The 13606-nt window shown below is 38.2% G+C and overlaps 3 protein-coding genes across 3 annotated transcripts; 2 read left to right on the plus strand and 1 right to left on the minus strand.

Annotated features, from left to right (window-relative positions):
- Positions 1–734: 734 nt before the first annotated feature.
- On the plus strand, positions 735–3122 carry LOC105155456 (DPP6 N-terminal domain-like protein). Its single transcript, XM_011071331.3, has one exon. The coding sequence runs from the start codon at positions 913–915 to the stop codon at positions 3010–3012; it is 2100 nt and encodes a 699-aa protein (XP_011069633.2). The 5' UTR covers positions 735–912; the 3' UTR covers positions 3013–3122.
- A 54-nt stretch (positions 3123–3176) lies between these two features.
- On the minus strand, positions 3177–7066 carry CYCA1;2 (CYCLIN A1;2). The gene is made up of 11 exons (XM_011104007.3): positions 6763–7066; positions 5414–5789; positions 5187–5323; positions 4910–5002; positions 4679–4812; positions 4433–4508; positions 4272–4348; positions 4155–4188; positions 3919–4068; positions 3670–3804; positions 3177–3548 (listed from the first exon to the last, which is right to left on the minus strand). Exons 1-11 carry the CDS (start codon positions 6964–6966, stop codon positions 3477–3479), a joined length of 1488 nt encoding a protein of 495 aa, XP_011102309.1. The 5' UTR covers positions 6967–7066; the 3' UTR covers positions 3177–3476.
- Positions 7067–9888: 2822 nt separating this feature from the next.
- On the plus strand, positions 9889–13529 carry EMB1968 (ATPase family associated with various cellular activities (AAA)). The gene is made up of 12 exons (XM_020698913.2): positions 9889–10027; positions 10146–10224; positions 10319–10398; positions 10731–10850; positions 10940–11009; positions 11088–11161; positions 11335–11455; positions 11577–11639; positions 12040–12099; positions 12630–12755; positions 12825–12908; positions 13202–13529. Exons 1-12 carry the CDS (start codon positions 9984–9986, stop codon positions 13304–13306), a joined length of 1026 nt encoding a protein of 341 aa, XP_020554572.1. The 5' UTR covers positions 9889–9983; the 3' UTR covers positions 13307–13529.
- The last annotated feature ends 77 nt before the right edge of the window (positions 13530–13606 follow it).

Raw genomic sequence — 13606 nt, forward strand, 5'->3', positions numbered from 1 at the left:
TTTTGTTGCTGCCAGAAAAGGAAAGTCCCACCTACCTCCGGCAGAGCTTGATTTGGCAGGAAAAAATGGCTGAAAAACTCACAGCAGCAACAGTAAAACAGTAGCAAAATGGACAGCAACAGCAGCGAGCTTCAGCCCATGCAAATAGCTACAAAATGCAACAGATTTTCGCCAAAAGCAGCAGCAGAATTTCTGCAGAGAAAATGGTGGGAAAATTGCACAATTGCAGCAACAAAATGGTCCCAAAAACGCACAGCAACAGCAGCAAAATGCAGCCCTTGCAAGTGGCTGCAAATTGCAGCAGAAATACACTCAAAACAGCAACAGAAACAGCAGAAACCAGCAGCAAAACAGAAACTGTTTTACAGCTTCGATGGAGGCTTTCCCACCGGCAAGATGACTTCAAAACCCAAAACCGTTCGGTAGAAACGATGAGAAGCCGAAGAGGAAACGTTTGATTGGTCCGGAATTTGCAAAAACTTGAAGAAGAGGCATGGAAGAGCAAACCAAACATGAGGCACTCTAGAAAGAGAAACCTCTTGACCTCATACTACTGACAGCTCTTTCTTGATTTCATATATATGTTTGAATATATGAGTGATTGAGTTTGAGTGTTTTTCCTTTGCAGTTCCTATCCAAGCAAACAGTCTCTACTCCTCAAAAGAGATAGGAAATAGCAAATAAGAACTTGTCTGCTATTATTCTGATCAAACTGAAGTCTGTTATTTTATGTATAGTAATGTAATAATAAGATATGGTTGGAATATTATTCTTGAAATGACATCAACCACCCTTTTATCTGCCACCTCCAACATATCTATTATCTACACTCACACTCACACTCACACTCACCCTCACCCTCTATAAGCCCCTCTTCAGTTCAACTTGTTTCCTTCTTCATAATAAAATACCATGAAAATCTCAAATCATCACACTCTTTCTTGCTTCCTCGTCTTCAATTTCCTAACCTCTTCAATTCCGCTGCTCCTGGCGGTGGGTGGCGGCGGCACAAGCATAGCGTTTGCTACTCTGGGAAGATCAAGCTACGCTTTCGATATCTTTGCTCTGCCTACTGCTAGTCCATCAAAGGAAATCCGTCTCACTGATGGAAATTCCGTCAATTTCAATGGCTATTTCCCGTCGTCGTCATCGCTCTCCATGCTCCCTCACCTGTCCAAGAACACCGACCAGGCTACTCACATCGTTTACATCACTGAACGTAACGGCTCATCCAAGATCTACTTGGATGCCCTCTATGATACCCCTCCTATCCGGTCGGGCTCAAGGTCCCTTGTTGAAGGTTCCGCCGAGTCAACTCGGCTGCAGGTTCTTTTACTGGGAGATGAGCAAACTGGCGGCCGGGTTTCGATGAAGGATAAGCCGAGTTTAGTGGGGCAGAGTTTGATTTACGTTTCGACTCACGAGAACCCGGGTGTGCCACGGGCGAGCTGGGCTGCGGTTTTCTCGACTCAGTTGACTACCGGGGCGACTCGCAGGTTGACGCCTAAAGGGGTGGCGGATTTTAGCCCCGCCGTATCTCCGTCGGGGGTCTGGACGGCCGTAGCGTCGTTTGGGGAAAAGGGTTGGGATGGAGAGGTTCAGGAACTAGGTACGGATGTTTATGTGTTCTTGACTCGTGACGGGTCGAACCGGGTCAAAATCATCGAGCATGGCGGGTGGCCGAGTTGGGTTGACGATTCCACTTTGTATTTTCACAGAAGATGTGAAGATGGGTGGTGGAGTGTCTTCAGGGCGACTTTTAGTACTAAAAACGGCCGACCCGATTTTAAATCCGTGGTCACTCAGCGGGTCACCCCACCGGGTCTTCACGCGTTCACTCCAGCAGCTTCTGCTGCGAACAAGAGGTTTATTGCTGTAGCTACGAGAAGACCCGAGTCGGAATTTCGACATATAGAGCTCTACGATGTCGTCTCCAATGAGTTTCTTGACCTGACCCTACCCGTTTCTCCAAATGCCCATCATTTTAACCCGTTTTTCTCTCCAGATGCTGGTTGGGTCGGGTATCACAAATGTAGGGGAGCAACGAGCGACGGGAAGAGTAATAATTTCGTACTTGAGAATGTTCAAAGCCCAGTACCGGATATTTCATTGTTCCGGATTGATGGGTCATTCCCTTCGTTTTCACCAAACGGGGAGCGGATCGCTTATGTGAAATTTCCGGGTCTTTATGTGATGAATAGTGACGGGTCGGGTATCCGAACTGTTCTTACCCGAACAGCCTTTTCTAGCGCATGGGATTGGAAGAGGAAAGGAGTAGTGTATACAAGTGTTGGACCTACATTTGCTAGTGAGAGCACCAAGGTTGATATCATATCTATTAATGTGGATGATGAAGACTTGAGTTACAAAAAGTTAACCTTAGGAGGCGAAAATAATGCGTTCCCTTCGCCTTCACCCGATGGAAAATGGATCGTGTTCAGATCGGGTCGAACAGGTCACAAAAACTTGTATATAATGGACGCTTTGAATGGTGAAGCGGGCTGGCTTTATAGGTTAACGGAAGGTCAGTGGACGGATACCATGTGCAATTGGTCGCCAGATGGTGAATGGATTGCCTTTGCATCAGATAGGGAGAACCCGGGTTCAGGTAGCTTCGAGTTGTTCAAGATTCATCCAAATGGCACTGGGCTCCAAAAGGTGATCCACAGCGGTGTAGGCGGGCGAACCAACCATCCATGGTTCAGCCCGGATGGGAACTACATTGTATTGACGTCTGACTATGCTGGAGTTTCAGCTGAACCAATTGCAAACCCCCATCATTACCAGCCCTATGGTGATATATTTGTGATCAGAGCAGATGGATCGGGGATACGAAGATTGACCCACAACTCGTACGAGGATGGTACTCCAGCTTGGAGCCCCAAATTCTTGAGCCCAGCAAATGTTGAATGGCCTAATGGTGGATCAAAGTGTTCATTCGACGATTGCCACTGGCTGAACATAAGCCCTGATCAGGGATCAAGCTCATCCAAAAGGCAGTGTGCTCATTGAGTTTCAGATCATGTCCTACGCTAATAACTTGTAAATTACATGGTTTCGCACCTGTTTGGATTGTGTCTTCAGAGGGTTGATGTTAATAAATGAAATAAGGTATTCTTGTAGATGTATCTTTGTCTACCTGATTTTTGCAGAGAACCAGCAGAAAGAAAACTATCTGAGACACAAATTTCTTGCAAAGCTTTGAGTGAAAATTAGAGCAAAGCTATACATGAACTGATGATGGTTAGGTCTAAAACTGAGTGAACTGGATGCTGCTACAAGAATGTAAGGGGTCAATTTCAAACCAAGCGTACAAATTTGATCTGTAGCCCCATGCTCCCTCATGCTAGCTTTGGCATGAATCGCCAATAAAGAAAACTTGCTTTCTTTAGTCGAGCGGCTAGCGAAGCTGCAAATCAAGTGCATAAAACCCCTCCAACAGAGCATTGGAACAGCTGCAAATGAATGTGAGAACCTCAGCTGCTTTCGTCGTGGAAGTATTCTGGAGGTACAGATGGTGGACAGTATTTCTTCGCAACAAATTTGTACTGGTTCGTAAAGCAACTCGTGTTAGTTTGCAAGCACATATATTGGGTTGCATCCAAATGAAAAAACTCTTATCTCATCAACATCTAATGATATGCTCGTGGACAACAGAAATTTGCTCACCTTGTGCTGACTGTACTTCTCCCTAATTGCAGGCAGACTAGAATTGTGACTATTGCAGCAAAGTCCGTGCAATGCCAAAACACAATTGCGTAAATCGCGGGACTGGTATAGGGTGTAATGTTGAAGGGTAGAATTCTGCATCATCAATAGAATCAAATTTTGTTCTGTGAAGATTTGTCTATAACAAGAATCACAAAGACAGTCAGAAAACATCAAAAGAACAATGTTTCGAAGATCTAGTTGACATACCCATGGCCTCTTAGAAGGTACTAGAATAAATTTGGCCAAGAAAATTGATGAAGCTGCTATCAGTGACGGGGCAAAACATAGCATACTGTACTCTAGAAGAGAGAGCTCTGCTATGTAGTTGGCCATGCACTCTAATTGCAACAATGGAGCCTTCAAGTAGCCAATATACATAAGCTTAGACAAAATAAAGAACACAATTCATGTGAAAAAACTGAGGTTAGCAGTAGAGATGATACCTCATTAACACCTTGTGCAGCCCGGACAAACCTCCTACATAAAATTTCAATGTAAAGACAACAAATGTTAAAATCTGAATCATAAAGAGGTACAAGAGCATATAAACAAATTATCACCTCAAGAAACATTTAGGCGTTGGTGCTGTCATTTCAAATTTCAGGTAATTCAAGACAGCAGATTCCATTTGCAAAACCTGAAAAGAATGAATTTCTTAGGATCTAGAAGTTTTAACTAAAGCTAATGAAAAATTTTGGAGAATAAAGGGGAAAAACGATACCTCGTCCTTAAAGTATGTGTTGTCTGTTATATAGCAGAATTCTTCCACCTGAGGTACACAAATCTCTTCATATTTTCTGCAAAGCACAATTTGTATAACAGACTTATTATTTTATGCAGTCATCAACACGCACTTCACTTTTTCTGGGATCAGAAACAGGAAGAAACAGAATAGGGAAGGGAATGGAAAATAAGAAATCATGCAAAATGAGCAGATACAGGAAAGATCACTGCTGATGAATCTTACGATGCAATCATCATGCAAGCCACACCAAGCAGTTGCAACCTCTGCCTATCCATGACATTTCCAGAGAGATAACGATCTATGTAGTTAACAGTGAGATACAATGTGTCAGGAACAAGTCTGTATTCCTCCGCAACCTGTCATTCAAGTTTGTTGTCAAGCAATATTTTATACATAACATAAAATGCACCACTAACGAACAACTAAGCTCATTTTGGAGCTAAGAAATGTTACCTCAACAAGCCAATCAATGAGAATTGCTCGCATGCTGGCATTGATGTCTTTTTGGACCCTTTCCATGAAATTAGTTGCTGGCCTTTTCTTTGCCTATTAATGTTACATGGCAAACAAATCAGTGACAACATCATAAACCTGTCAACTATTATTGTCCTTAGAAGAACAAGTACATCCCCTTTCAGCCAAAAAAAAAAAAGTGGCATACTGGCATAGGTAACAAACCGAAGCATAAGAAAGTATGTCTATGCTTTAACGCAGAAATAAAGATTCGAACCTCGGACGCCCTCAAGTGCTTGTAAATATCACAAGCAATGGTTGGACATAATTGCGGGTCGTCTAGATTGTCATCAACATCTATAATCTTGTCATCTGATTCTATTGTTGCAAGAACATCTCTCTTGCATATATTCCCTGCGAGCATCCAGGAACAAAATGGTTTACATTAAACTCCATGATCAAGACATCGAAACAAGGACTGTCACACATATCAAAGCACAAAACCTGAAATTTCCTCATGTTCTGAAATGCAGAGCATATTAGATGCCTTTCTCTCAATCGAATCAACTGCTGCAATTTCATTAGTATCCATATACTCGACCTCTGGACTCTTCAAGGAATCACACGTCGACATTGATTCATCCATGGACACAGAGAATGAGTCTGATTTATCAGGAGACTTGTCCATGCTAAACGAATCAGGCGCGGCACTAGTCTTAGAGTATACTACATCACTTTTTGTATGAGATGTAGCTCTACTGGGAACAACCATGCTCTGTTTTGCAGAGGAGGTCGGCGGCAGAGTAGCACCTGAGAAGCTTGCATTCATGGAGGTCGAAGATCCCTTCTTGATGCTCACGATCTTGGCAGAACATGGCACCTACAGAAATCAAATTGTAGACGAATTATCACATCTGCCTTTTATAGCCATAGAGCTCAAGTTCTATAAACAGAAAAGTGGCATCTGAAACCAAAACAAATGGTGTTGCCAAAGGGGCTTTTTCCTGAATTTCCCCTATTTAGTTGCATATTTGAACTGAGGTCATATAAGTTCTTACTTATATCATGAATGCCAAAATATAATACTAAAGATGCCGTAAATATAAATACGCTAATCTAACAATGAAAACTTATTACAACAAAAACAATATACAGATAAATAAGGCTTAGGCCCTTGTATACAAATTCCAATTAACAAAATCTTACAGGGCTCTAACATAAATGTACATCCTCCAAAACAATTTAATTGACTTTCTCATTTTTTGAACTATTGTTCACTCTCAAATTATTTTAGTGGAGAACAATGAATAATTTAATTGTAACCCCTTTCATTCCATTCTATCCTTTAGCCATATCATTTCTTGCCTCATGGCAATGCAAAAAGTGATCAAGTCTCAAAAGTAAGCAACCTTCAAAAATATCAAAGAACGTAAACTCTTTCTTGAAAAGGGAATAATTTTTGAATTAATTCAACCCCCACACAGATGAAATCAAGAATCTACTTGAATTCAAACCCAAAAACTAGATACTATTTAGGAAAAAAAATGAAAAAGACCCCGGAAAGACCTCATCTATTTGACTAGGAAACAGCAAACTACACAGTTGATATAGTTTCCACGAATCACGTAATCGGACAAAAAGAGTTCATATGATTCAGAGGGTTTAATAACAAAAGAGTTCACATTTCAAAATCCATAACCACACGTAGGTTTCAAAACAAAAATACAAAAGAAAATACACGGCCATGTCTAGTCTCTTAGATGTCACATACACATGCCAAAAGCCACCATTAAAACCCAGTTTCTGCATTACGAAATCAAAACCAGAAAAAGGAAGTTACAAGTTACACGTACAATTTTCGATGATTCGGGCACAGAAGCTCGACCCGAATTGAGCGGGCCGGAGCCATGCCTCTGGTTAGTTATATTAGCAAGCGCCGGGCGTTTCTTCCCGGCGGGGGCCGACGACGCCACCTTCCCAAGATTCTCGGAAGCAGACGCATGGCGCTTCGCCAAAGACGACGTCGTCGACCTCCTTGCCCCCGAAGTACTAGCCATTGACGCTCAAACAACGGCAAGAAACCGAAAATTTGAACAGAGAATTATGGAGTGGATGAATGAAGAAAATGAAGAATATTTTTTGGGGTTTAATGGTTGCTTTTGAAGCTGGCAAAAGGGGGGGGGGGGGCGATATTTGAATTGCGAGATGATCCGGGCCGTTAGATCGGCCTTGGGTATTCGTTAGGAGCGGACAGGGGTGGGCCCCACAGGAGCTGTCTTTTTGAATTGCTATTGTCATAAGCTGACAGCTCCGTCCGTCACAGTCCAATGAGAAACTGAGCTGATAGAATATGATTGGTTGGGCAGAAAACAGGGGCTGTGGTTGTAGAAAGAGGGTCAATTTGAATTCGAATTTGAAGCGGATCTTCGTGGGGTGCATTGGGAAAGCAGTTTCACTGCGCCCAAGCAGAGCTCGTCGCTTAGCATGTGCCCAACTCCAAATTACAAATGCCACCCAATTTTTCATTTAAACTTACTAACACCTGTTTTTTTCTTTTTATTTTTCATTACCTCGACATTTCAATAAATTAAGTAATTAAATAATATATTGCTCAATGATAGGTACATAGGTCCCGATGGCCCAATAGTTCAAAAACACCCTCACGTTCAGTGATGATCGAACCTATAACCTTAAACTTGTTCATAGGATGCGCAATCTTACTGATAGCCAAACTTTCATTTCAATTTCTAATCTTGGAGATTATTAAGGTTGTATTTGGATACCCATAAATTTCAAATTTTTCAATTTTAAATCTGAATTGTATTTTATTGAATATTAATGAATTTCAAATTCTTCTAATATAAAGTAATTTAAAATCTTATCTCTAAATTATTCCATCAAATCCATGTTCAAATGCAGTTTAAATGAACTCATTTATGTTTTGAATGTTGAAGTTTTTTCTTGCCAGATATATCTAAAATCTTGAAATTCTATGGAGTAGAGAAAAAAGGGTGATTTTCAAACCATTAGATGGAAACTAATTCAATCTAAAAAAAGAAAAAATTTGAAGGAAGATCTCAAAATTATTTGGTATTTTTGTTATGAACTGATTGCCATTAATGTTACACATTGAAGCGCCGTTACACGTTTAAGTTTTTTTAATAATATGAGATTCATTATATTATTTAAATGAGATAAAAAAAATAACAAACTACTATGAATTATATATATATATATATATGCATACATTCGTATAAAAGTGGGTTTATTAATATTATACGAAATTTTCGCGTGTTTTGATTCTGGATACGAAATTTGTGTTTGCGATCGTAAAATTAGTTTGAATGTTAATTTATTATTTTCTGTTTGAACTACATTTCAAACTGTACAACTAACCAAAACTTCTCTGTCACCAGTGTCCAAATTTGAGATTCTATTGTGGTGAGATAAATATTAAATTCATGCTACATTTTATTAGTATACGTCGATCAACTAATTTTTGAACACATAGATACTGTTTATTAAGTGTAAGAATGTTAGAGTAACTGTATTTGGTTAATAAAATTTATATTGACTAAAATACCCTCAGCATGCTTATTCGATTTTCTTTTAAAGTTATCTATTAATAGTATCCTATTTGTACATATACAACTTTACTAATAATTATTTAAGAAAAGAGTTAAATACAATTTACCTCCTGTTTTAACGAAAAAGTGCAAAAGAGCCCCTGTGAAAAAATAAAAGTGCAATTTACCCCCTATGTAAATTACATTTTATTTTTTTACATGGGCCTTTTTTGCACTTTTTAATTAACACGAGTTGGCAAATTGTATTTACCGTTTAAGAAAATATTAGTAATGATAATTTTGTTTTAGTAAAAAAAATAAATTATGCACATAAATGAATTTAAACTTTATTGTTTACTATTATTATTATTACTACTTTTTATTAATGAATCCAAGTTATGATCTGAAATTTTTTGTGGAGAATCAATCGACCACATAATTAGGGAAGTCATTGATTAGGACGAAAATACAAATTTGATCGAATCAAATTAATTATAAAATAAATGTATCATACTTATTATGTGATTGATTATTTTTAAAATTATAAATGATTCAAATTTAATTGAGTCGGACCTTAATTATAGTTATGGAAGATTGAGGAACAACATAGAAAACAAATAAAAGTAATTAACTTTGTGTGGGACGAACTCTGTAATATTTTTTTTTAAAATATGAAACTACTATTACAATGGTGTGACTAACTTTACAAACCATTCCACATTTTGAAATCAAAATTGCAATTTTCTCTATTCCTAAGTACATGCAATCATAAAATTAGTTTGAATGTTTATTTATCGTTGTCAATTTGTACTACACTTGAAAACCTACCGCTCAGTAAAATTTCTCTACCATCAATTTCACAATTTTGGATGTATTGTGGCGAGATAAATGTTAAATTCATGCTACATTTAGTGTTGCGTGCATGAGATGAATATATGATTACTAAATATCCTATATTTTAATAAAAGCATAGAATATGTCGATCATCTAATTACTCAATATATCTATATTATTTACTTATATATTTATGAAGAGGAAACCATTCCTGCATTCTTAACATGACTCGTAAATGACAATGTCCAACGTTGATGAGGAAAGTTTAGCTACTCTCTCCATCACACCTACAACAGATTTTGCCATACACTTACCACAAGAAATATCACCATACATGTTCAGATATAAGTAGATCGCTAGATAAGGTGTTATGCGCTTTGCAGCAAGAACAAGTCAGGTGACTAATAGTGCCAAACAAGGATATCTATATTATTTATGAAGTGTAAGAAGATTAGAGTAACTATATTCGATGAGCAATATATATTGACTAAAATACCCCCGGTTTAGAAATCCATACATGATACAACCAGTTATATTGGGAATTTAATAGACTTGAGGGACTAAAACGAAAATACCCCAAATTAAGTAGCAATTTTCTTTTTCTTCCTCATCACAAAGAAGCGGGAAATAAGCCCTCTCCGTGTGAAGGGAAAACCTCGATTCAGCTCACGCCAATGGCGCCAGTGTTGCAGAGCTCTCAGCCATGGGTGGAAAAATAGTAAATCAACCAATTTATCCCTTTCTCTCTCTCTCTCTCTCTCTCTTATCTCATTTACTAATTTCACCAAGTTTTTGCGATGCTTTTGTCATAATTATCTGATAATGTGAATTGGCAGTCGACCGAAGCAAGTGAAGGACGTTGCCCACCAGGATGAGGTCGTTCGAGTTCTCACCAATACTCTCGAGACAACAAATGTAACCCTTCTCTATTTTCTTTCAATTTTTTGATCAGTTTTTGCCTAGTGTTTTTACTTTCTCTCATTTCTTCTTGTTTTTGATTGATTTCTAGTGTCCGCACATGCTATTTTATGGGCCCCCGGGCACCGGAAAAACAACTACAGCTCTTGCCATTGCTCATCAGCTTTTCGGGTAACTCGTCTTCCCCTTTTTCTTTTTCTTTTATTGGATTATACATGATGTTGTTATATTACTTTTGCATTACAATCTCTGGTTCAATATATTACAGTTAGTGGGCATCAATAATAATGATTTCATGGTGTACTGGGCTTAATATAAGGTCTTAACAGATAATTTTCGTGAAAATTAGGGCAGAATTTAACTGCTGGGGCTAGCTGTGTTGACTCTTTTCTGACTTTGATTACTGTTTTTCTTCAAAAATTAGCATTGTGGGTACACTTTATTCAGCTTTGGCAAGGTTTATGGATTTCCCCTTACGGAATTGAACCATATTCTTTTTATAGACCTGAGTTATACAAGTCTAGAGTACTGGAGCTGAATGCTAGTGATGATCGTGGAATCAATGTTGTCCGCACAAAAATTAAGAACTTTGCTGCTGTTGCTGTTGGTTCTGCTCGCCAGGGGTATTCTTCATTTTTTTGAGTTGTACTTTGCTTGTAGCTTATCTTATTATCCTCTGGGCTCATTTTGATGCTTTTTTTCCTCACTACAGTGGTTATCCTTGCCCACCTTATAAAATTATAATCCTTGACGAGGCAGATTCAATGACTGAAGATGCTCAGGCAAGTCTGTTTGGTTTCAGCACTTACTATTTTAGTTTTGCACATGCCGTGATGGGGGTTTGACGTCTAAATTTGCAGAATGCCTTGAGGCGCACCATGGAGACATACTCCAAAGTTACAAGATTCTTCTTCATTTGTAATTACATCAGCAGGTGGATTTGGTTCCTTCTCCTCCTCCTCTTTATCTAACTCGTCCTAACATCGAGCTATATGATTTGATATAATTACTGCAAATGGAAATGTAAATATACATGTCTTGTCCAGACTCCATAGTTGATGTTTGTATTCTCTTGAGAATTGACTTTGGAATGATTCTTTTGTCTAGGATTATAGAGCCCCTTGCATCTAGGTGTGCGAAATTCAGGTTCAAGCCACTAACAGAAGAAATCATGAGCAATCGCATATTATATATTTGCAAGGAGGAAGGTCTTAACTTGGATTCTGAGGTATAGTTTGGCATACTTGAGTTCCACGAATCCTTAATTAATTATTCCTCATGCATGGGTGAGTTCTTGCCCGTTCTTTCTTTTAAAATTCAATAATGTCGTGGCTTTTGTTTTATTGTAGGCTCTTTCAACATTAAGTTCTATTTCTCAAGGTGATCTGCGCCGGGCTATAACATATTTACAAGTAAGATACATCATATATGTATGATTTGTTTACTTGTTAACTTTCAGTTTGTGAGTATAAAGGATTCTTTATTCACACAAGGACAAATAGGAGCGTATTCTGGATGAAACCTCACAGCTAATAAGTCATCATGTGACTATGAGGTTCTATATTCTGAGCATGAATTCAGAGTTGAATCTTTAGAAGTTTGTTCGTTTCAAATTGTCTATGTAAGATTCTTGAATGTTAAAAAGCCAAAGATAAAAGGAAAATGAGTTATGATGGTACTGTTACTTCTGTAGAATGGATATTCCAGTATACCAAATGTTGCATTAGCAAAAGTTAATCAAGGCTTTGTCCTTATTTTATTAAACATAGTTTTGTCACAGACAGTCTGATCTCCTTTTCCTGTCTATTTCAGGGTGCTGCTCGCTTATTTGGTTCTTCAATTTCATCCAAGGATTTAATTAGTGTGTCCGGTGTAAGTTCTTTGGTGCCAGAATTTCAGATGATTTGCTATATTTAATATCAGAAAGTGCTTAACTGCAAATTCTATATTTACTTTATTCCTCTCACACCCTGGTATTAAGACAAAATTCTGTCTGAAAATTTTGATTTTACTCTGTTGCTGCTCAATCTTGCTTGTGTATAGACCTTTATGGAACAATATCTATTTTTGGTTTGATACATAAATTCTTTTTTCCCATTTTTCTTCCTGAGTTTTTGAAATTTCTGAACTTGTCTCTGCACCATAGTTGAGGTTTCTTCATGGTTGCGATTATGCTCTATAACAAATTATGCTATGAATAGTTTTAAAATTTTTTTTTGCTGATACAATCTTACTTGTTCTCAGAAACCAATTACATTTCCAGAACTCTAAACGCTGAAAAATAATAATTAGAAAATACAACTTCTATTATTTTTTTTGTCTGGATGACACTATTTCATTTAGATGCTCAATTTACTTGCCCATGCACCGACTCTGAGGCCCTGACAACATGTCATGATCAGGTAATCCCTGAAGAAGTTATGCAGGCTCTCTTTTCTGCTTGCAGAAGTGGTAATTTTGACGTGGCAGACAAGGAAGTAAAAAATGTAATTGCTGAAGGATATCCAGTTTCTCAGATGCTTTCTCAGGTTTGGTTGACACTGCGCTGTTTGACTGTGTTGCTTTCCTGCTGAGTGTTAACTTGGTTCGCATTTCAGTTATATGATGTAGTTGTTGAATCAGAAGATTTATCAGATGTGCAGAAAGCAAAAATATGCAAGAAATTTGCTGAGGCAGACAAGGTGAGGAAGTCTGTTTTGGTGTTTGTACATTTTAGCATGTATTGTGAGTCCAATGCTTGTGATGCTATTGCACAGTAAAGGAAAGCAAAGTTTCCAAAACCAAAAAAACCAACAATATGCTTTCGGTCAATTAGGCATTCCATTATTTTATAATCTGAATGGTACTTCATGCCTACAAACATTGCTAGATCTCTTGTTGCCATTGTATCTTTTTCTCGTCCAGTAGCTCAAATCCAGAAGTGGTTTAAGTTGGAGGAAGAAGTAATTTATTTTCCCTTGTGGGACGTTTGCAGTGTCTTGTAGATGGAGCAGATGAGTATTTGCAACTGTTGGATGTGGCTAGCAATATCATACGTGCAATTAGTAATATGCCACAAGAATTTTCCTTTGGGAGCTAGACATGCAGGTCATTGAGGATGTTGTCAAATTCCTACTCCAAGAAACAAATGGTCAAGGAATTTATGCTGGAAAATCCATTTAGTTTCCTGTGTAATCATGAATTTCTTTCATGCTCGGTATTGCTTAAGCTACAAATTTCATATGCATGTGCAGATTCTGTTATGTACATTGACAATGTATTAAGCTGTTGCCAACCTTCTACAAGCCATTGTTGCCGTTTCATGCTCCTGTGCTAGAGGCACGTATGCTTTGTGCAATGTCTATCTTGAACAAGGCTGGAAAAATGTAATGCTAGATTT

The sequence above is a fragment of the Sesamum indicum genome, linkage group LG2, assembly GCF_026168435.1.
Source record: "Sesamum indicum cultivar Baizhima isolate 11 linkage group LG2, ASM2616843v1, whole genome shotgun sequence".
NCBI lineage: Eukaryota > Viridiplantae > Streptophyta > Magnoliopsida > Lamiales > Pedaliaceae > Sesamum > Sesamum indicum.

Excerpts from the sequence above, each read along its gene's own strand:
- LOC105155456 (XM_011071331.3), top strand. The coding sequence starts at position 913 with ATGAAAATCTCAAATCATCACACTCTTTCTTGCTTCCTCGTCTTCAAT.
- EMB1968 (XM_020698913.2), top strand. The coding sequence starts at position 9,984 with ATGGCGCCAGTGTTGCAGAGCTCTCAGCCATGGGTGGAAAAATA. Across the intron at positions 11,162-11,334 it reads ATTTGTAATTACATCAGCAG|GATTATAGAGCCCCTTGCAT; the intron begins GTGGATTTGGTT and ends TCTTTTGTCTAG. Across the intron at positions 12,909-13,201 it reads AATTTGCTGAGGCAGACAAG|TGTCTTGTAGATGGAGCAGA; the intron begins GTGAGGAAGTCT and ends GGACGTTTGCAG.